Genomic DNA, 22,641 nt, shown 5'->3' on the forward strand with positions numbered 1-22,641 from the left:
TATGTTACTAATAAATTGTTGCATATGGGTATTGGAAAAGACCTACAAGTGAAATAAAAAATTACCAAAGAGAGCCTAGATGATGAGTAACGTGATCGCTTGACTAAAGTGTTACACTACATAATTTCTTTAAATTAAACCAAGAGACGTTCTCCTTTAGACTGTAAGTATTTCAACATATTATATGACGAAGTGTTTCACTACCATTAACTCGAGTATTCAATTCTCTGGTGACATGGCGTTAAACGATGGAACATTCTGATGAATAAGAACGTTCGAGACAGGAGACCAGTCGCTTCGTGGACAGAATAGGACATGAACAGTAGCAAAGAGCCTGGCATGTGTCGCGAAGACTGTGTAAATATCTCTGTTTGTAGGACACACGTATCGCGTTACCGATGCAGAAGATGCACTGGCCAGAAGGCATGAAGAAATATTGTGCAATATCGTATGAAACTTTTGCCCTGCAGCATCGGATAACAATTACGGCACAAATGTCATAAAAGTATAGGCAACGTTGTGCAACGTTATTTATAAAATTGATATCGCGACTGTGCGAACAGTACATAAATTTTATGCAAATTGATACTTTAGGGTCTGAATTGCTAGACTGATTATGATAAAAAATTGAAATCTGTATAAAATTATTATGTGCATAAAATTAACATTTTAACATCCGTTTGTTATCCAATGCGATTTATCTTTTACAAACGAGAGTTAAAAATAATACTTAATCGTTCGAGTTCAAAATAATTTTTTAAGGAAAGAGATAAACTGTTCGTGGGTAAAGTAGGCCCCGTCAAAGAAATAAATTTTCCGCTTTTTGGTAGCCATATAAAAGACTCATTTTTTTCAAGTCATTTATTATTATTCATGAATTCGGACCACAAATTTCCATACTAAAGTAGCTTCGTTTTGGCGACAGGTTCTCCTCGCCTTTCTTTCTTCCCTGTACCTTAATTTTCATACAACTTCACGGAACATTCGTATGCGTCAATTGACTGTATTCAATTATTCAAACAGACTATGTCGATTAATTACCCAAACAACATGTTCTAAAATATTCTAATGACACGCAATCGATCAATGTTGTTTTTCAAATGTCCGTATATCAAAATATATACGGTTGTGAATCCTAATTAGAAAGATGCTTCAATACAAATCTTAATGTACTTTCTTAAATATCCTGAATAATATTGAAATATGCCCTTGCAACAGGACAGGAAGTTTAAAATTGCTGCGAGAAAAATAACAAATTCTATACAGTTCTATACAGTTCTATAGGCAAATTCTAATCAATTTTACACTCTGCCTTAAAAAAAATAATTCTATTATCACAGAGAATATATTACATATTATACAAATACTTTACCTCACGAGAATAATTCTATTGCCACGCAGAAAACACAATACAAATACATTGTACAAATATTAATTCACGCCACCACTTTGTACTGTCAAATACTATATTACGTTCAACGCAACGTTACTGTTTCACCAGCAAAATACGTCACAAGTATCATGAGCAAACGCAGAATTGACGAAAGTACAGCACCAAGTTGTTCCACTGTGCATCAAGTCCCGAATGGCGAATGTAAAAGGAAACTCATAACGCCCACGCACTCTCAATTTCCCGTTACGTAAACGTATGCAAATCCCGTGTATGTAAATCAGATCGGCAACCTGAACGAAATCCTCGTACTTTTAAACGATCGTACGAGCGATCCGTTTCTTTACCCTAATCAGCATATCACCTCGACATGAATGAAGGAACGAGCTAGAACCGAATTTCGAAACGTTCGCTGCGAACGTCTTCGGTCATAGAGAGTCATCAATTGCCAATTTTGGCGAACTCTTTTCCACACTATGCTTGGGTATATACGATTGAACGCGTGCAAGCCAAATAGAGTATAAGTAGGAGTACATAGTTGTTTATGGACTAAGAACGTTTATGCAAATTCGTATTTTCATGAATGCAGCTAAAGAAACTTATACGAACTAAATGAAGACTCGTTTAGATTTCTAGATATTTTACTTTGGATATCTCATCTACTTTTGCATGTTACATGCATTCTATAAATTTCTGAACATTTAAATTCGCTAGAAATTTATTATGTATTTACTTGTTATCGTTTCTTCACGACTTTCAAACTTAATACCGCTTATTTATTAATCTTGATAAAGAAATGACATTTCTTAAAAATGTTGTAAATTGTAAATGATCGTGTTAAATTGTGAGTGCAATGTTGCATTGTGCGTTCGCTCGTGTTTCGAGAAATATCGTGGAAACAAAAATTTCGAAACGTTGAATATTCGAATTTTAATAAATTCGGGTAGTTTCTTATTTAACGTAACATTATGGCATAGTACACCATATCTTGCCACTTTTTTCATTATCTTAAAACGTAGCAACAGAAATTTCCAGATTCCGATACACAAGTCATTTCTATGCCACATGTGATATAAATTTTATAAATACGCGGTAAAAAGATTCTCATATTAGTAAACGAAGCTTTTTCTCTAGACGCGTCAGTAAGTACGTTACGAAAAATGTTTTAGCGCTGAATATGTTAATCGCCTTTTTTGTCGTGTATGTGTTGCGTATCCAAAGATGTGTTCTCTGAAAGATTGTGCAAAAATACCGCGAATAAATGGCGATTTCGCGCGAGACTATGGCAAACGAGTTAGTTTCGTAACTAATCCTCGACCGATTGGTGGTCATACGTAGAAAGTTGGCAGTACGCACCGCTTCGGGCTGCTTGCTCAACGCGTGCAGCACTTCCAGACGCAACGACGAGAAAAATGTTAACGAAAGGCAAAAAACAAAAAAGCAAACAGCGCTACGCAACCGTGTAATAGCTGCGTAGCGTAAGATTCTTTGTGAGGGATGTTTGTGATCGATCAGCCGATTGATCATTTGGTTTCGGATGGAAAACGATATCTGATATGTAATAGCATGAATCGTAAAGACTTCTCATTACGAAGTACGAAGATAAATATATTTATAAATTGGATAAAAAGTGTTACGATCTTGATGTGTTGTATTAATTGAAATGAAAATTAAGAAAATGCATCTATAGATTTTGTAAAAATATTTTGTAAGCTTGATTCATAAAAATAGCAGAATTTAATCTTTATATCTTTCTTTTATTTCACAAGAAACAATTTGATATATACATTAGGCTTTTTATCTAATAAATTTTACTTTAATTTTCCTAATCTTTGAATCGGTCCACTACATACCAGCAAACCAATGATTCTGTTACTTATATTTATGTAGTTATTTCATTCCAATTCTATTGCACCTAGTTGATAATAGAAACAAGAACGTAATCAACATTCTATTTCCCAGAATTTCCTCCCCTGTTCTTCTCACTATCTACTAAAGATCGAATAATTGTTACAACGACTAACATCCATTAGTATGAATTATTACAACTACATCAACCAAAAATGGTTACAAATGTAGAAATAAGGAATCTTTAATATACTTTCAATACATGATAGAAACCCAATCATCATCATAGAAATCTTATAGAAAATCGAGTTCCAATGAAATCTACTATTGCGGTTCAAGATATTAACTATCCAAGATCCGGCACAAAACTAGTTATTAATCAGGAGAAAGCAAACCTTGTCCTTTAACTGTCACTCCTACTCGCCCCAAGAAAACTCGATGCACGCGCTATCGTCAAACCCAAAGAACCGCAAATGCCTGGTGAAATTTTTCAATGAAAGTCGTTCAATGAGTATCGAGTGCCGCGAGAGGAAGACGGCGGTAATGGAAGTGACAGATATGGTACGACTCTGCTTACTTTGGTCGACATAAAGACGACGATAGTCTGTCTGGACGTCCACCACGTGCATCGACAAAGGTATCGTACCTGTTGGAAGCAGGTTACCTGTTAGTCTGGTACGTCGAAAAAAAACTAGCCCGCTCGCTGAAACTACTTTGCCGCGTCAGTGAAATCGATCAATGAAAGCGACACTGTTCTAAGATTTATCACGTAAATTTGATTTATAGCAAATAGATGGACTAATTTCATTCCCTGTATTTCTCGATATCTGAAAATTGTTTTAATTGTGATTGATCGCATAGTCTGGTGAAAACGAGTTGTTAGAGATTGACTTATAGGAAATCAATGGACTAATTTCGTTCGGAGTGCTTTTTGACACTTGAAAGTTGGTTTAATTGTGATTTATAGCTATGGGAATGAAAGAATATTGAAAATTCTTTCTGATGCAATTTCAAAGCAACTATTGATGAGTATAATTAATAGAGATCCAATGCGAGCTTGATTTACAGGAAAATGGCACACTAGTTTCATTTGATGTGCTTTTTGACACTTGAAAGTTGTTTCAATTGAAGTTCATAAGAGTACGAGTGGAAGAATGTTGAAAGTTATTTTGAGTCCGATTTGAAAGAAATTATCGATGAAGAAGTTGTTCGTTTAATTTTATGAAAAGATGGCATTCGTATTTAATACTGCGTTTAGAGAATTATTGTATCAAAAGTAGAAATAAATAAATGCTCCCTTTTGAGTTGAAAATTCTTACGAGTTGAGGTTTACTGATTATCCCATTTTAAATATTTCAGTTAGACATTGCCCAATCTCTACATCGAATCTTGACGAAAGAAGACAGAATTGTGAATGGTATGGGAAATCTGTTCAAGTGCTAGGAGCACAAGAAATCGAACGCTAACGACATTTTAAAGAGGAGCCATGTGTATTGCTTCGAATGCTTCCGTGCACAGAACCACTAATTCTTATCTTGCCAGTCTTAATGCATTTTAAAGAAAAAAAGACGTGTCCATTAACTTTCTTTAAGAAGGTACAAAAAATATTGACAGATCCAGACCTAAGTTACGTGACAACATTTCCAGAATATGTATCTGTGTCGTTGGTGCGATGAAAGAGTGATAATTTAAAACAAAGAGAATTTTTTCATGACTAGATGACTGAGTTATTAATCTTTTTCTATTTCCAACTTTCTATTTCAAATCGAATTCTTCAGAAATTTACATCTCCTAGTTGTGTCATCCTTCTGACAAATCGACGATGCATTAAGAAAATAACGATCATAAGGAAACGCAAGAGAATTGTGAGAAAATCAAAAATTTGTATGCTTTATCTTAACAAAGAAGTTTATAAATTTGCATATTTTGATCTGCAGCTATCAACAGGATAAAAGTTGAAGCCAATTTTAGTTTTTTCCAAGAAGTGGTGACAAAATAATGTACGGGATCTTTCAAGGAAATGTTGCGTTAATTATACGATTTAGCATACTTTTCGTAGATCGTTCAACTCGATGTTGGATGGCGTATCCTCCCTTTCCATTCCACTGTCTTCCTCCTCTTCTTTCGTCGCTTCTTCAACTTCGACCTTTGCCACTACCTCGTCTTTCTTTTCGTGATCGAGCGACGTCGGCGTCGCCGACGCGTCCTGGCGAACTTTTATCCACTTCAACATTTTCTTCCGCAATATCTCTCGACCGCAGAAACTGACTACAAGTGTCTCCGTTTCATCTTAAAACGTCACCTCTCAAAATCGTTTCGAGTCTACTCGTCTCATCTTTTACTAAACGATGCTCAAAGAGCACCCTCGTTTCGATATTCTTCCAGAAATCCTTTGAGATTAATTATACTTTCTTCTGTGATGATCAATCCGCAAAACGAAACGTGATCTTCGTCGTTTCATTTTAAAATCACCTTTTTAAAAATTTACTAAGTCTATTTTCTTTAGTCACTTCTTTAGAATGTTCACGCATTCTTTAGTCGAATATATTATACGTTCTTTAAATTGCTATTCGTTCAAACATTTAATAGTAATTTGTTTTTCTCTTTTAGTCACTTCTCATTTTTATTCCATTCATACAGTTTTTTAAATTGCTTTTCAATTATTATCTTCTTCTACAACGTTCAGGATAAGCAACTACATTTCTCACAGTAATTCTGACAAAAATCATTTCTAAGAATAAAATTCAGAAAATAATTCTCTCTAATTATCGTATGTGTCGTGTAAATAATGAATCTTCAAGGTATATCGAAATTAAAAAAGTTGTTTTTCTGCCAACAAAACCTATACGATTGTCTCTGGTAAAAATTTTTGCTGAAACTCAACGCACAGTCAACGAAATTCTTCTAGAGTTCGCAAAGCACACGGAATCACGTAACGGTGGAAACACACCCAGCGCGAAATTGCGTTTGAAAATCGAGATAAGAGCGACGTTCGGGCCGAGTGTCATGCCTCTACGACTGGTCACGAGCAAATACAAATTCTCACTCTGCCGAGTTCCTCTCTCTGATCCTCTCGCGGAGAGATAGTTCTGTTTGCAGTGTCTACACACGCGATTCGTTAGTCCGCTTAATCCGCTCGTTGCACTTGCCACGCAGGACCTTCTCTTCCTTTTGTGTCCCTCGTCGATCCCTTTTTTCCTCTCGATTCCAATAACACCTTGTAATTCTTCCTATTGACTTTCTACCTCTCTTCTAACGTTATTATAGTTTACAGCAACACAAGATATATATAAAAGTTTCATGTTGAAAATAAAATCCAAGTTTCATTAAAACTCACACTTTTTAAATATTCTTGATATCACTTTAGTAATCTTCTTTAGTAATCTTTAGTTTAGTATCGACTTACTGCAATTTTTCGCTCAATTTCATCAAGATTTCCACTTATGGTGGGTACTATCTTAATCTTTTTAATATTTCCTATTTTATAAATTGATATATTTAAATTAAAATCGATTTGATACAACTTAATTATATTTTTTATTCTTCAGATACTTTTAATACTATTTTAGCTTCTTCAGCGTCTCTCAATTAAAAATGACTTACTGCGACGTTTCGAGTAATTCAATTATTAATTCTCTACCTTTTTCAGATATTTCGAGTACTATTTTACTTTCCCTGATATTTCTTACTTTAGCATCGTTCCATAAATTAAGAATAATTTCGGGAAAACTTAATCAAAACTTCCACTTCTCGGCTATTCTCGACGCTACTCCTCGCTAGTAGCTCTCAATTTAGTATCATCCTATAAATCAATGTTCTTGCTGCAAAATTTGGAACGATTTAACCTTCTGCTACGTGTGGGCCAATGTATCAAGCGATATTTAAATTATCGGATACGATATTGACGAGAACCTCCGTAGTCGCTGAATGGCACGAGGCTGGTGCTTTTTTACGGAAGGAAAGGCAAGAAAGAAACGCGTTTACAGACGGGAAATAGGTGGCCACGTCGTGAAAGGGAGCCCGGTAGATGATCCTCCGCGAATACCCAAGGAGGATTCGTATCCAGCAATTGCATGCCGGATGTACCGAGGGAGAACCCGTTGCCAGACGAGTCGTAGACTCGATTAAAAACATAAACTCGTTTGGCAAGTGAAGTCACCGCTTCGATCTACGAAGCTTAGTGGTCTTTCACACTCTGAATAAATCCCGCATAGCTTCTTTCCCCTTTAGCTTGGGAACTTTTCTTCCAAGATAAATATTCTTCGAGGGAGCGTGGTAGATTCTCTTTGATAAAACTGTTTCTCCGCTCACGATAATACGATGTTTAATAATTTTGCATTTTTTTCTAATTGAATACAGAAAATCATCGAGTATTGTATTCGTAATAACGAGGAAGCGTTTTAGAATATTCTACCTGACTCGGTAGGAAACCTCTCTTCCGGGCGTTAACGACTCGTTGCGTCTCTCCCCCGATTCGTTCGTTCCACTTCAGCGTGCCACGTGCTCCGTTCCTTCCCCGACATGGTTTCTTTAAAATTCTCGCTGGCACGTCTCGATCGACACTCGAGAATTCATAGATTCATAAGAAAAACCTGTATTAAGTATCCAACTGTTTATGTTCTCTTCAAATGTAAATGCCCCTTGATGAAACTTAGGAACGATAGTAAACGTCTATAAATCGATTAATAATCTCAGATTCACAAATTCTTGAGAATAATTATTAACGTATTAGATATTTGTCTGTCGATCTTCTTTAAACACAAAGGACAATCTACATCTTTTTTCAGATACAAATTCTCTTTAATAGAAATTAGAGAAGTGGTAGATTATTCATTGAACGCTTCGTCCACGTCAATTTCGCTTTACAATCTTTATAAAAGATTTATAAATTGACGTACAAAGTCCAGGAGAGATTTTAAAAAGCCAGTTTCACGCTTAACGTTTCAATCCTACTGTCTCTTAGCTGCGACGCATCAGCCTCGCTCTAAACAATCTAAGACGCACTTGGCAGCGATCAAGCTACTTATTCAAGAGATCTCCAGCGTTTCCTTCGTCAAACCACAGAAAAATCGCTGCCTCCGTTAAATTGCAGCCGACTCAGCTCACGTAAACACTATGAAACCACGATCAACGGTAACTTGTTCCTTCGCCAACTTCCACAAAACATCCACTCTGCCATTACAAAGATCCATACAATAACATCAACTTCTCCGAAGACGTTTCTTTAAATTCAATAGTCTTTTGCACGTTGAAACTTCGTTTTTATCCTTCATCGAGGAGTATCCGAAGCAACCTCGCGATAGGATGAACGCACGGTATCAACATTCCACGCAACAACGCTCTTCCATGCAATGGATTTTTAAATTCTTAGATTCGCCAGTCTTTCACGCGTTGAAACTTCGTTTTTATACTTCATTGAAGAAAGTAGCCGAAACAGCCCGCGATACGAAGAAAGCACAATACCACCGTTTGACGCTTCAACACTCTTCTATTCGATGTTTTCAGTATATGGAGTATATGGAATATATATGGAATATGAAATATACATTTGGATATCGCGAGGGTTGACGTTAAAGACCGAGAAATCGTGTTGAATCGGGCGGAAAGGTTCGATCGCGTCGAGAAACGTGGAGGACGAACACGAGACTACCTGCACGCGGCGCCGTGCGCTCGTACCTGAAAGCAACGGCTCACACTGTGCCGGAGAACAACTCCCACCCTTCGTTTCGTCTTTCTTCCTCTTGTTTCTCGCCACGCTGGCCCCTCTTCTTTCCCCTACCGACGACACGGGCCCTACATAGATCCGAGAAGCCAATGACGTCACCTGGTTAGCTGTCCTACGTTCACCAACCTGGCCGACCGCCGGCCCAACCAGGACTGTATTCCTGAGGCTCTTCAGTGGCCTCATTTCTTCAGATTTGTGCTCCTTTCGAGAGATGGTTCGATGATTCGACAATTCTTGTTTGAGCGATTCCTTTCGTAATTATTATTTCGGCAAGAGATTTTGGAAAATTTGGTGGAATTGTTCGAGTGATAGTTTGATTATTAAAAAATTCTGTAAAAGGTGGTTCGATGACTGGATAATTTTTATTAAAAGCACTTTTGCTTTTTTTTGTTTGCTATGTGAAATATTTTAAAGATTTTGGCAGACTTCCGGATCGAGGAACTATTGACAATAGTTTTCACGTATCCGTTTTGAATTATTTAGTTTCTGAATTGGTTTAAAGATCGGAAGATTTTTAATTGGATGAAAGAAGGATTTTAGAGAGTTTGATAGAATTTTGAATAGATAAATTGGTGTTGAATTCAGCGATTATTTAAGTTTGGGTTTGTTTAAATTCGCGTTGAATAAGCAAAGAATTATTATCTCTCACTGTGTTTTATTGGCATTTCACTTAATCGAAGTTTTCAAAATGCGAAAAGCAGGTAGCAAAATTGTTTTGTCAAAGAAAAAAGTTGATAAAGGGAGAGTGAATTTGTAATAAAATTTTGTAGTAACCTGTGTCTGTACAACGATGATTCTTATCGAAGAATATTCTAGGGCCAGGACATATGTTTAAAAAGAGGGTTGGGAACAGGTGTTGCCGCGAAGGTTAGATTAAAGGATGAGCTCTAAAACACAGACAGAATCAAGCTAATTTTCAAAAATTCAAGCAAATACGCTTTATCTAACTGGTATATTAAATAGAAAATATACTGAGTATAAATTTTACAAAAATGAAAAGCAATCTAATTATTCACCAAGGAAATGTAGCAGCGAAGTGATTCTTGGCAAACGCGTACGATTTAGGTAACTTAAACTAAACCTGAAGAATTACATCATCGGAGAAAGTTCTAATCACCGAGGCGTTGTTATCAAAGCACATAAAACAGGCTGACACAATTCCTTATCTACCACACGTAACCTACACGTGCAAAGAACAAATAAATCCAGCTCTTGGACAATTAAGTAATCCCCTTTATAAATCTCTAAAACAACTATTCTGACCAACATGAACTATACTATCAAAGAGTACCTGTTCTTCCAAGAATTTTTAAACTACATTACCATTATCCACTTCGACATACTTGAAGTACAAAAAAAAAAAGACTTAATAGCCCGTAATCCTAACCAAAGAAAAAGAGGCCATCACGTTGAGAATTATCATCGTTATGTTCCTTTAAGTTTTATTCCTATTCCCCCATTTTTATGTCCAAATAACAAACTCTAATATTATTAACGCAAAAACTTTGTAACTCTCTGAACAGGGCAGAATATCGACCTATCAAATGTTCATACGTTCATAATCTAAAATTACTATATGTTTAAGAAAATCTGAACAGTTTGCTTGCAACATTTATGCAAATGTAATATGACATTTAGTTCTAGATAACGACACAGACGTGCAAAAAAGGAGACGACTCGCCCCGTTGGGTCAGGCAGTTTATTTGCATGAGAGAGCAAGCTCTGTGCTCCAGCTTCTACACGACCACGCGTTGAAATTACTCCGTACGCCCCTGCCTGCGGTCCACCGCTCCTCTCGTAGAACTACTCCAGTCACGAGGAACGGTTCCGTGTGGTCTTGAAGGTGTACGTGAATCGTACGAGAATACGAGAGACCCGTACTACGAGTACTGGGACAAAAGCCAGTTCTACGTATCCAGGCCCTGATGTACAAGATACGATTGGGCCCTGTGTCACCAACACACAAAGGAACGGGGCCTACGAGAGCCTCGACACGAAAAAGTATAGCGGACGGAAAAGGTGGTCGCAGCTACGCTTGAATATACCTGACCGAATCGCGTCCTCTCGTGGTGGTAGCATTATTCTGCCATTGATCGTTCATTCAATGATTTATAAATCTTTGAATTTTGAAATCTTCAGATCTCTGAATTCTTCAATTTTCAAACTTTGAAATTCTTAACATGTTGAATTTTCAAATATCGATATCTACAAAGTTTCAACTTTCCCAATATTTAAATTTCCACTGTCTTCAAATACTCGGATTTCTGAATATTCAAATTTCCAAGTATCCAAATTACAAGTTATCAAACTTGTACAAACTTCCGAATCTCCAAATATTTTAATTTTCGTCTACTTCGATTAAAAAATATCCGAGTATTCAAATTTTTAAATATTCAGACGTTCAAACCGCTTGCACTGAGCATTTTTCAAAATATTGAAAGCCTTTTTTATTCGCTGAGGCAAGAACAAAATTGGAACGTGAAAACTCGAAGATCAGGACAAGATTAAAGACCTAACGTTGTTATTAACGTCTGGAACAACGAATTTCGTGCATATAATAATAATAATAATCCACGAAAACAATAAATAACAACAATCCACGAAATCATCGTGAAGAAATTCTCGAGAAGCCGATAAAAGCGAGCGTGGTTTCCGGCGACGATCGTCGAGATTCGAAGCGTAGGAAGCATCGTTTCTGTTTAAATATTCATACAACAAGCGTTTCGTGCGGAGACTTCGTTTAATATGCTATTTTGTTTAGGAAGAAGGAAATACATACTACGAAACCTACGCGTCTCAAGCGACTACTTGAGTTACGCGTACGAGCGTGGCTACCCACGTTTCGTGGTTATTAAATAATAACGAGAAGTGAATAGAGCTGGATAAGGAGACTTTCATTGTAAGATACGAGTTTAAAATATTGGAACGAGCGAACTTGTTTGCGGAAAATGATACAACGCCTACGAGTACAACGTGCGCCTTAACAGCGGAAATTAATTATCAGGTTAGCGCAAAAAAGAAAATACCAAAAAAGGAAATTCATTTATACCGTTTGATTTTTCTTTGAATCATAAGTGGTTCCCTAACTTTATGAGTGAATAATACTTGCTTCTTGATAAATAGATTTACCAGTTTATTATGAAATGGAGCAAGTTATGAAATTTTCTCCTCCGTGTTATTCGCAGATATATTATCATGGTTATTATCAGTAATATACAGTCAGGAAATTGGTATGTTGTTTTAAATTTGCGAAATTTATTACGTATAATTACTAACATGATACTATTAATATCGTGATGTATAATTATATTCACGTACTCAAAATCAAGCTTATTTAATCATTATTAATGTATTATTCGAACCATGACGAAATTACAAAGCTAATAGGACGAATACCGGTATATGCCTGCAAAAGGACAAGATTTACACATGGAAGCCACGATTTTGACAATTGTGTGATGCTAGACCACGATCTTCGACCATGAACTTTCTAAAAACTGACCCACCTTTTACTCGCAGAACATCAAAAAACCATTAGCCACCGAAAACAGGAAGAATTTATGTGCTTCCTTGAGATAGAAAACACCTGTTCAAAAGCGTCCGTTAATAGCGACAAAAATCTCAGTAATACTTGATCATGTACCATGAAAACTGTGCCACTGTAATATCATCTGACCAGCGATAAAAACAAAAGTAATGTACTGCAACGACTAAGGCTCTTAATGATCTAAGGTTCTCTACGATAAGTTAATATTTACTAATATTAGTGACTTCGCAGAAGTTAGAAATTCATTTTCCGTGCAAAAGAATCTATTGATACTGATAACTCGTAACTCATAGAATTTTTCGAATAAAATTACTTCGATTGTGCAACGGCACCCGAAGCTGAAGAACCAAGTGGGGAGGATTTTCTGCAGAGTCAGAAGGTACAAGTTCAATCATTCGAGACGTCCGGAAATAAAGTTACACGGTGTTAGTAACCAGTGCGGCCGCAACGCCGCACGGCCACAAATCCCGAGGCTGGACAAAATGAGAGCAAATTCCATGGACTCTAGTGTTACGTACAAGGGTCTAGCAGAATATAACTGTTCATCTAATCGACTCTAAGAATGACCGTCTTTGATAATAGTTCCCAATGGCTGAAATGACTGGCCATTATCCTTGTCCTTGATGACAGTAACTGCCATAGCCCTTAATCGTTTTTCTCCCAGATAGCATCGATAACGGATCGCTCGTACTGGCATAATAAATAAATTCATTAGCATAATGCGATCTATGTATTTAGGTTGATATCGAATGTGATTCCACTTGCTTGATAAAAATGGTATGCGTTTAAGCATTATGTACCGTGATAAGTTTCAGAAGAAAGTTGACGTTTAATGGAAATATCTGTGTGGATAGTTGGAAAAATTTTAGACAGTGATATAACACCGACGTTAGGTTGGACTTTTTATTTAAAGGGTACGATATTTTTTTGAGATTAAATTGCAAATGAAAATGATAATTATACTGAAATCTTCTAAATTATTATTTTTTCCTATTTTTTAGTCATATTTTATTCTTCGTGAATTAGGAAATTTGTGTTAGTCTGAGATTAAAGTTTAGGAATCGAGAAACAAATAAAATGAAATAATATTTTACACGTGCACTCAATTTCGTTAGAATATGAGATTGTTTTGAATAAGTACCTCATAGCTTGAAGGCAAGCTGTGGTCTAATATCGTTAAATAATCGTTTGTTACAGTAATAATGTTTATGCCTTAGAGGGGTGAGATGTAAGTATGTGAGGTCTCGGAGTCGTAAAGTCAAAGAAGTAACGCAAATGTTGAGTAAAGGGTCGTCTCGGTTCGTATTAACCCTGAAGAAGTTTCGACCCTTCGAATACGTTTCTGGTGAATCATCGTGAGCTATGTCAGGTCAAATTCTTGGATGGTACACGTACCCCTTCTCTGGTATGCAGGGATACTTCCTCTTCTCAGAAGAAACTTTTATATTTGATGCTTGTGTACCATAACGTGACAGGACTGCATGACTTCCTTTTTAATTTTTTAACCTAGAAATTGTGGGTAGCTCGTGTGCCACACTATCAATACTCTAAATTAAAACCTTCGATACACCTTGGAGACTTATGATTTAAAAGAAGCATCTTGTTGCTGATTTCACCCTAACTTTTAGAGCATGTAGTAGGTGTCTTCCTCTATATAAATCATATGCGAGTAACGCATATACAAAACATTACAAATATTTATAAATTTATTTATAGTATTTACAGTAGCCCTCTATCCCTTTCCACTTTTTATCAATAGAATCAATAAGAGAAACAGTTATCAAATTATCAAATTATAAACAACACCAATGGGATATAAGCAGAGTAAATGGTAAAAACGAAAATTTTTGCACGAAAGTTCCATTAGTCCTAACCTTCACCTTAAACTCTCTCTAATATTAGTCCTATCTTCAGAACCCAATCATTAACTGTCCAATTCGCTATTTCTGTTGCCTAACGATCGCTTTCTAATCTTCTAACCCATCGTTTAAAGACTCCCAAAAAAGGACCAAGAAACGATATAATATATCAAACCTAGCTTCAACATGTTACTGGATTCAAAATCACACGGAACAAAAGAAAAAGAATATGGCAACAAAGAGACACACGAAACTATACAGCGCTGCCAAGCCGAGGATAGCCTACATGTTCTCGCGAACTTGCTTCGAAACACGGTACCCTCTGGCTGCCGGCAATTAACTCACGAGATTGCTAATTAACCCCGTGAGAACACTTGGGAGGTTCCAACGCTTTGGTTTTCACGTCCTAACATCGGACGCGACGTTTCGGTTCATGCATAGGACGAGGGTTTCCAAGAAGTGTTACTCGCTGTACGTTTACTACAATGAACCTGTAATGACGTGGAGGGGCACTTTCCGCTCTTTCGACCAATCACGGAACACCTGAGAACGTGTTTCTCGCAGGAGAAAGGTCTGAGAGCCCGTTACGATCGCTGCCTCTGTCGAAGTTCAATTGCACGGGACATGTGCAAATATCTTTCGATCACGTGAAGATTTTGACGATTTATTTGCGATTTATAGAGGCGGTTTGATACAGTTTGTTGGAAGTTTAATCCTTTCAGGGCAGTATGTTCTTTTGGCATGCGAGAAGAATAAAGTTTTATTCATTGTCGTTACAATGATGCAGGAACTGCTCAACAACTTTAAATCTTTCTTACAATTTCCTAGTAGAACTAACAATTACTCTTTAAAAGAACCAGTTTCAGTCTACCAGTTTCACCTTCGTACTAATGAACAAACAGGTTTCATCGGTGAGCCCAATGAGAGACTACAAAACCTAGAGAACCGCAACTCATTCGTGTTGAAACAGTGAATATACGTACGTATAGTAAGAGATTATTGTTATCCAAAAATAGAGAGTACGATCAAGAAAGGCTAATGTCACAGCACTTTACTTATAAAGTATTATATTTTCCCACATTGTGATGATCGTCGTCAAAATTCAATGCCTACGTATCGTTAGTAATACCTTTCCCATTTCTGCAAGTTTTCGCTGTAGAAACCTTTGAAAATCAATCTCGAATCAGCTATCATATTCTTTTTCAACTTGCATCGTGTCATCGGCCAATATCATTGAATTCTCTCTGACAAAACTAGAATAACAAGCGACACTACGGTCCTAAAAAAAAAATCTCGACGAAATCGATAATCAATTATTAAAAAATGCAACAACGTTATTAGTCGTCCTCCTCTCCATTCACTAAAGATTAAGATCTTGTTTGCAATCTTTTTAATCTTTTTTAACGAATTTTTTTGGTACAACGAACAATCTCAAAATTTTCCTTAAAACGTCTCTAAAAGCTTTTCTAAGAAATGCTACAATTATTTCCAAGATGTTTCGTGTTTTATGACAAATGCCACAATGTGTACGACGTAAACATCAACCTTCATTCTGCGGCAATAAAACCGAGAGAGGTACTCCTTTTCTTTAAGATTAGATTACCTACGGGAGATAGGTGCTGTAACATGAAGTGGACACGGTACACGGCAACCGTAAGGCAATCCTTATTCGTCTGAAGCTCTCGAGAGAGCTTCGGAGGCTATGCAGTATGCACTTTTATCTCGAGCGTCCCGTTTCCTCCCTCTCGGCGCTTTCATTATCGTCGTGGGAGCCAGGGAATCGCACGAGCGACATCACTCGATGCGACACAGTCTCTGACACGCCGTTGCACGCGAAAACCACTCAAGGCTGTCCGCTTTTGTTGGCGAACCATCGAAGCTCATCGATACGTAAAGATGTCAAGGCAGTTTTTAATGAAACCGAGATCTGCCTAGGATTATCATCGTCTTTGTTAGATTGATCTATGGATTGTGTGTCATTTTGAGGATTTTGAAAAGATCAATTAATATTTAATTGAATAGAAGAGTTTAGTTTGGATGAGTCAAAATTGAAATCTTGCTTCTGAGAATGTAGCTTTATAAGGAAGATTAATATTTGTGTCTATGTTTAGACCATTCATGTTTTAATTCGGTTCAAAGGATATACGTAAATAAAATCTTCAATTCGAGATAATTAGAGAGATAAGCTAAAGATAATTAATCTTTAGGAAAGATTAAAGCAAATGTGAAACTTATAAAAGAGACCTATGTATGCTTTCAAACATTAAAAACCTAGATATCATTATTATCACAAGATACCATGTGTACATTCGTTTTTGAAAACGTAGCACTTATGCAAGTATAATACTTGCTTCTTTATCGAGCCCTTCCTACTCCCCATTTTCTATATCTCTACTTAAGATTAGCAATAATAATTAGTAATTTCTCCTTGCGATATATAGAAATATTTTAGCTCCTACTTCAGACAAAAAAATTATTACAAAATTATAAATGAGCACCAGAGACATAAAATCTTGTATGACATTCAAAACTACTCGATCGCCTATTACAAGATATAATCACGATCGTTCCAATCTACGACTCAAAACATAATTATCAATCTCATAAATCTATCTTCGAAGAAAGCATTCATTAACACAAAACATTAAACGCAAGAATTTCTACGACTTGCAATTAACTTTCACATTAATATACAAAATATAGTTATCGATGCAAGATAACAACTTAAGGCACTAACAATATAAATTCAATTCGACGCATTCTTGCTACCAATTCTACAAATAGGCCAACGTAATTTTGTTCCATTGGAATAGATGCAAGGTAAATAAGGAACGTTCAGAAAAATACTTTTTTTCACGGACAATTTGTTCGTTTCATCACGGGCTTTAGTAAATAATATCCGGTGACGAGAGACAGCCTACTATCCAGGTTCTTTCACAAGGAACGCATTTAGCCATGTCCTACGATCTCGGTTCTTAATGAGATTCCCGCTCTTTTTCTCGTTTTAATGTTGGGAAAAGATCCATCTGGCTTACCTTGAGGGCGCAAAAGATGCAGGATTCTCGCATGCAGGCGTGCCCGGAAAGCTCCCTGAAACTGCGCCGGAAGATATCGAGGTGCCATAACACCTGAAACAAGAGAAAATGAATTTTTAAAGGCGTGTAAAATTGAGCCCGCGCCACGGCGATAACTCGTACACGCTGACAAAATATCGTAAAGCTCTGAGAAAATACCATAGCGAGGTTTTCGCTCTGAAAACTAGATATTTTATAGCTGTAAAGTATATTTTCGTGGATTTTCTCCTCGAGCATTGTAAACAACGGAAGTTTTATAGTTCCGTACGTTCTGCAATAACCTTTTTATAGTTCAATAGGAATACCGTTCTATGATTCAATTTATAGTATTTCTGTTTTATTGCAACCATATTGGAATTGAATTATTTTATTTTCTGTCATACTTTCTATATTTATTTATTAGTTGTATTATATGCGTACTTAATTTAATTTTAGTCATTTAGTACCTCTGTTTAAACAATTCAAATTGCAAGTCATCACCGATTTGATGATAATTAACATTTTGTATCTGCTAATTTCAAACAAAAGAGGTATTCTTTATATTTCATATACATCAAATTAAAACAGTTCAGATCTAATAATCTTTAATCAGTGTTGAAAAAACGAAGGTCGTGTATAATGGAAATTTTTCCTACGATTATAATATTATACATTTTTGTACAGAATTGTTTTCATACCATATCTCATACGCAGTTTTTGTACATCTTTGCAACTCCTTTTTATCGCGATTTAGTAACTAATAATAAATTTCTGGGATCCGGACATATCGAACAAATGAAAAATACAATGGTGTGGATGTCCATGCAATATAAGGAAGTAATATGTAAATACAACAGCATGCTGTGTGATATGCGACTCTGACCACGCACGATAGTAGTCCACAGTATCGTGAGCACATTATTATTCTGAGGGAAAGTAAATCACAATTTCCGCGGCCATGTCCTGCAGCATAGCGGAACATTATTTTCGCCTTTCCGGTCTGGGAGGCTAAAATATCCGGTATGCTCCTCAAAATCATACACCTTACGTTTGGTAAATTATCAAGCAATAAAATGATGAAATTAATATATCACCTGACTGTATCGTGTATCTGTTAAAATTAAAATTATTAAAATCAAAATCGAACTTCTAGTAATAATTCTCTGTGTAAAATCGTAAATGTACAAAAAAATCTAGTTCACTTTAGTTATAATATTCTTTCAACATTAATTAATTAAATAAAATACATTTCTATCTATACTATTTATATGATAAAAATAAAAGATGTTTCAAAATTATTAAGCAAGATTTTGTGCAACGTTAAAGTGAAATATAACAAAAACGAGGAAACATTGTGATGGCCTAATAACGCGATATTTTCGGCTAATAGCTTCAAATGATAATTTGTTGGACGAGCGAAAAACACGACGAAAGAAATTGCCTTTCATGCAATTAAGTTAATTGCAGAATTCGAGATCGCAATAAAGCGCGTTTATCGCGATATCATGGATCCGATTTAATTAGCTGTAATGTATTTTTGCGTGGAGGAAGAAACATGGGACTGGAACGCGGCTAGCTACCTACTTTTGTGAGTCGCGTTCCCTCCGAATTTATTGGAAGTTAATTCGATTCGAAGTTCATTTACGAAACTGTGCTAATTCAATTAAACACGGAGAATCGGCGCGTTGTAAATTCCAATTAATTTTTTCCTCAAACGTCTCGATGCTCTGGTTGAGTCGAGGACAAATGTTAAGCAAAATGTAGAAATGATTGAAAGTGTGCTTGCATAATTCTTTAAAAATATTTACTTAAGAACAAGTTTTGGTAACATCCTTGATTCCTTGAAATGAAGAGAAAAAGTTAATTCAGATTCTGAGATTTTAAACTCTTTAATCTGATCTTGTTCGTTTTACTGCAGAAATTTTTATGAGTGTGTCAGAGATAATGTGGCAAATTGAGAACATCAAATATTGGTTTATTCCGTGTATCTTGCGTTTCAACGTACGATATTTTTGGAAAATATTCTAAATTAATAATATTTAAGCTAGATAATATAAACAATGTTTATTTCATTCCTCATTTTAAATATTATAGCGATTCTACTTTGAATATTCTATTCTATATTGATATAACATTCTATTTGGAATATTTCATTATATCTGGATATTATATACCTTTAAATTTGTCAGAAATACATTAATATCCGCAATGTATTCATAAATAAATAATTCTAACAAATATATTTCAAATAAATATTTTATAAAGTCACAGATTAAATATAATATGGATAAATAATGAATAAAATATATAAGAGTAATGGCTGATATTATATTTTCAAAGGATCTGTATAACCTAAGAAATCCATTGAACCCGCCTCATTCATGTTCCGTATTACGAGATCCATGGCGTTCTCTTTTTTCTCCAGCGTTATCATAAAAGGAAGATCCAGAAGTGGTGTGCACGTATATGCGGGAAAGTGTTTTCATTGAATGGAAGTGTTTTGAAAGACTCGTGAGACCCAACAGGTGAATCAGGGTCCTTCCTCGGGTAGGAGCGTATTAACATGACTTCCAGGTCAAGTCAAAATACAGTGCTCGAGAGACAAGTGCACGATTTGGTTGTTATAAATCGTTTCCCTCTTCAATGCGCCTCTTCATTTTTTCCCCAGTCAAAGGAAGACGAGTATTTCGACGATGTAAAATACGAATGGCAATTTATCCGTAAAATTAATATTTAGATAAAAATTATATAGCAAAAGCTATTTAAGCAAATAGAATAGTTCTGTGAAACTTTTGTGACATTGCCATTATATCAATTTTATAAGATTATACATATACGTCCTCTTATGTTTAATTTTCTTTTTCACTTAAGAATACAAAAAGAAAATTATTTAGAATTTGTAGAGATAAATCGTTGAAAAATGAAATAACTATAGGTCCGTTGTTTATAAAACAACGGTAATATTTACTGGTCTCACCTCGATACATATTAATTGACAACTAATCAATGTGTGAAGCAATTAGTGAGGAAACGTTACGGTAACAGTTACTCATTCTGTTTGTAGAGATGACTGTCGTTCTGTTACAAAAAAATGGATAATTCATTGCGAAAGTCATCAATCAATATCCTCTTACTTAATGAAATCTGATGCGGTATCTTTTAACGTAGCGTAAAAGCGTCATAAAACCTTTATCTCAAAATTGTCCACTTTTACAATTTTCCAAATTTTCCATTTATGCCTTTCAACTGATCAATGAAACTTCTATTTATATCTTTATACTTTCCCAAATTTTTTCAAGTTGTTCTTAATTGAATCACGCGTTTCTTTTTATTAATTCGTTCCGGCAAAAGGAAGTCTCATAGAAATTACATTAACTCTTTACAATTGCAAACTGTGCTAAATACCTAATTATTGTTGCATGACTCCGAAGCATTCGTTCAGGACTGCTTCATGAAACGCACCGGTCTTGAGGAGAGAAACATGTATTCCTCTACAGACTTGCAAACTTGTTAAATTTTCTTTTTTCAAGTTATGCTATAATTCAATATATACCGTAAAATGGAATTTCATTGCATACAGATTAATCTAAAATAAAGATACAAGTAACTGGAAACTTGCATTCTTCATAAATTAAAAAGACACTCTTGTGCAAATTCAATCTTTGATTTTATCTCTTTATAAGAAAGCTTGTCTACCTTTCTATCGTTATCAATCATTTTCTTTATTAACTCTTCATAATCGTATTAGCCAATATAATGGATTATTAGTAACAACATAATATTAAATATCAGCAACACTATTAAAAATCGCAAAATAAATACAAAATTGTTTGTTTTCTTTTCTTAGATGAATTAAATGTTTTAATCAAGCTTTTAATTACTGCTTATTGTTCTTAACGTCTAGATAAAAGACTCGTATTAAACGAAACAAAATTATCTTGCAATCGTTCTTTTGAAAAAAGATGATAAATACTTCTGAATTAATATTAAAGCGTGATCTACTAGCGGAAAATTTTTCTAACAATACACTGATGCGATATAACAATGCAACAGCGATTTCATCTTTGTATCAATTATTATTGGTCATAAATCAATCCACGTGATGCCATGCGAATCATAAGCGACCCACAATATTTGTAAAATTGCTTCATTTTCGAGTCGCTGCTTACATTTAATTAATCGTCATAATATTACTCTTCTCACCCGATTCCCTTCACTTCTTCAGAATCCTACAAAAAAGTCTTTAACTTCACATAGCGGCGGTGAGCGTATTGTATATAAGTCATTGATTTCATCACGAAAGTGCCTCGTTTCCCACCGGCGTATCTGATTTGCATGCGTAACCGACAATTTCACGCGATTTCCATACGCGATCGACCCCATACACGCGATGGACTAATCGCTAAAGTATCTAAATAGAAAAGCTGTAGTGGCGCGGAAACGCGTTTGATCGCATTGCTCCAGAAACGCGTTCATTCACAGACGACGAGAGGAGTGACAGGAAAACGAGAGGAAAATCGATCGCGAGTCGCCGCATAGTTTCAAGTTTCTTGCGATTCCATGAACCGCTGCTGTTGCCCACCGCTTATGCTATTATCGACAAACCGCACGAATATTGGCCACTTCGAAGTTTTAATCGCTCATTTCGAAACAACCGCCGCTACCGGGCTCCATTAAATGTATGTCAACTCGAGTTTTCTCCATTTCGAGAGTTGTTCACACGTGACAACGCCTCGTTTGGATCGCGAGAAGTTGGGACACGGTGAAACTATTCGGAATTCTTGCATTGTTTAAGGTATTCGGCTGATTTGAATAAGCTGCTATTGCAAAATTGGGATATTTTGATAGCCAATTAAGACCTATGTTGAATACTTCGATAACACGTGTATAGATCGTTTGTTTATTAGTAGATTACAAATTAGGACCTACATAATTTTTGTCATGAAAAGTTCGGAAGTTTTGTCATGAAAAGGAATTAAGCGTAAGAGAAACTTTGTAAAGAAAGCTTCACGCATCCATAAATAGAAATTTCTAAAAGACAATATCATTTTTATGTGTATTAACGGCGATTCAACGATTTATTATCAAATATGAAATTTTATTGTTGATTTTGTAACTTTAGATACTTCCAGCTTAAACATTGAATATATCGATGGTAAAATAATGTCAATACTCGAACATTTTACGGACAAAAATAAATCCCAAAATACAACAAACAT

At 35.6% G+C, this 22,641-nt stretch overlaps 1 protein-coding gene across 5 annotated transcripts in view; it reads right to left on the reverse strand.

The window, feature by feature from the left end:
* Nucleotides 1–22,641, reverse strand: part of LOC117237089 — a 132,728-nt gene that overhangs the window by 18,061 nt on the left and 92,026 nt on the right. For 4 of the 5 annotated variants that reach the window (XM_033500704.1, XM_033500706.1, XM_033500703.1 and 1 more), the window contains one exon: nt 17,405–17,497. In XM_033500704.1, coding sequence (XP_033356595.1) covers nt 17,405–17,497 — 93 coding nt within the window. Of the gene's footprint in view, nt 1–5,288; nt 6,689–17,404; nt 17,498–22,641 lie in introns of those variants that run through there. The other variant, XM_033500707.1, reaches the window with a different exon arrangement.

This window comes from Bombus vosnesenskii, unplaced genomic scaffold (genome assembly GCF_011952255.1).
Source record: "Bombus vosnesenskii isolate JDL3184/JDL3185 unplaced genomic scaffold, Bvos_JDL3184-5_v1.1 scf7180000013357, whole genome shotgun sequence".
Classification (NCBI taxonomy): domain Eukaryota; kingdom Metazoa; phylum Arthropoda; class Insecta; order Hymenoptera; family Apidae; genus Bombus; species Bombus vosnesenskii.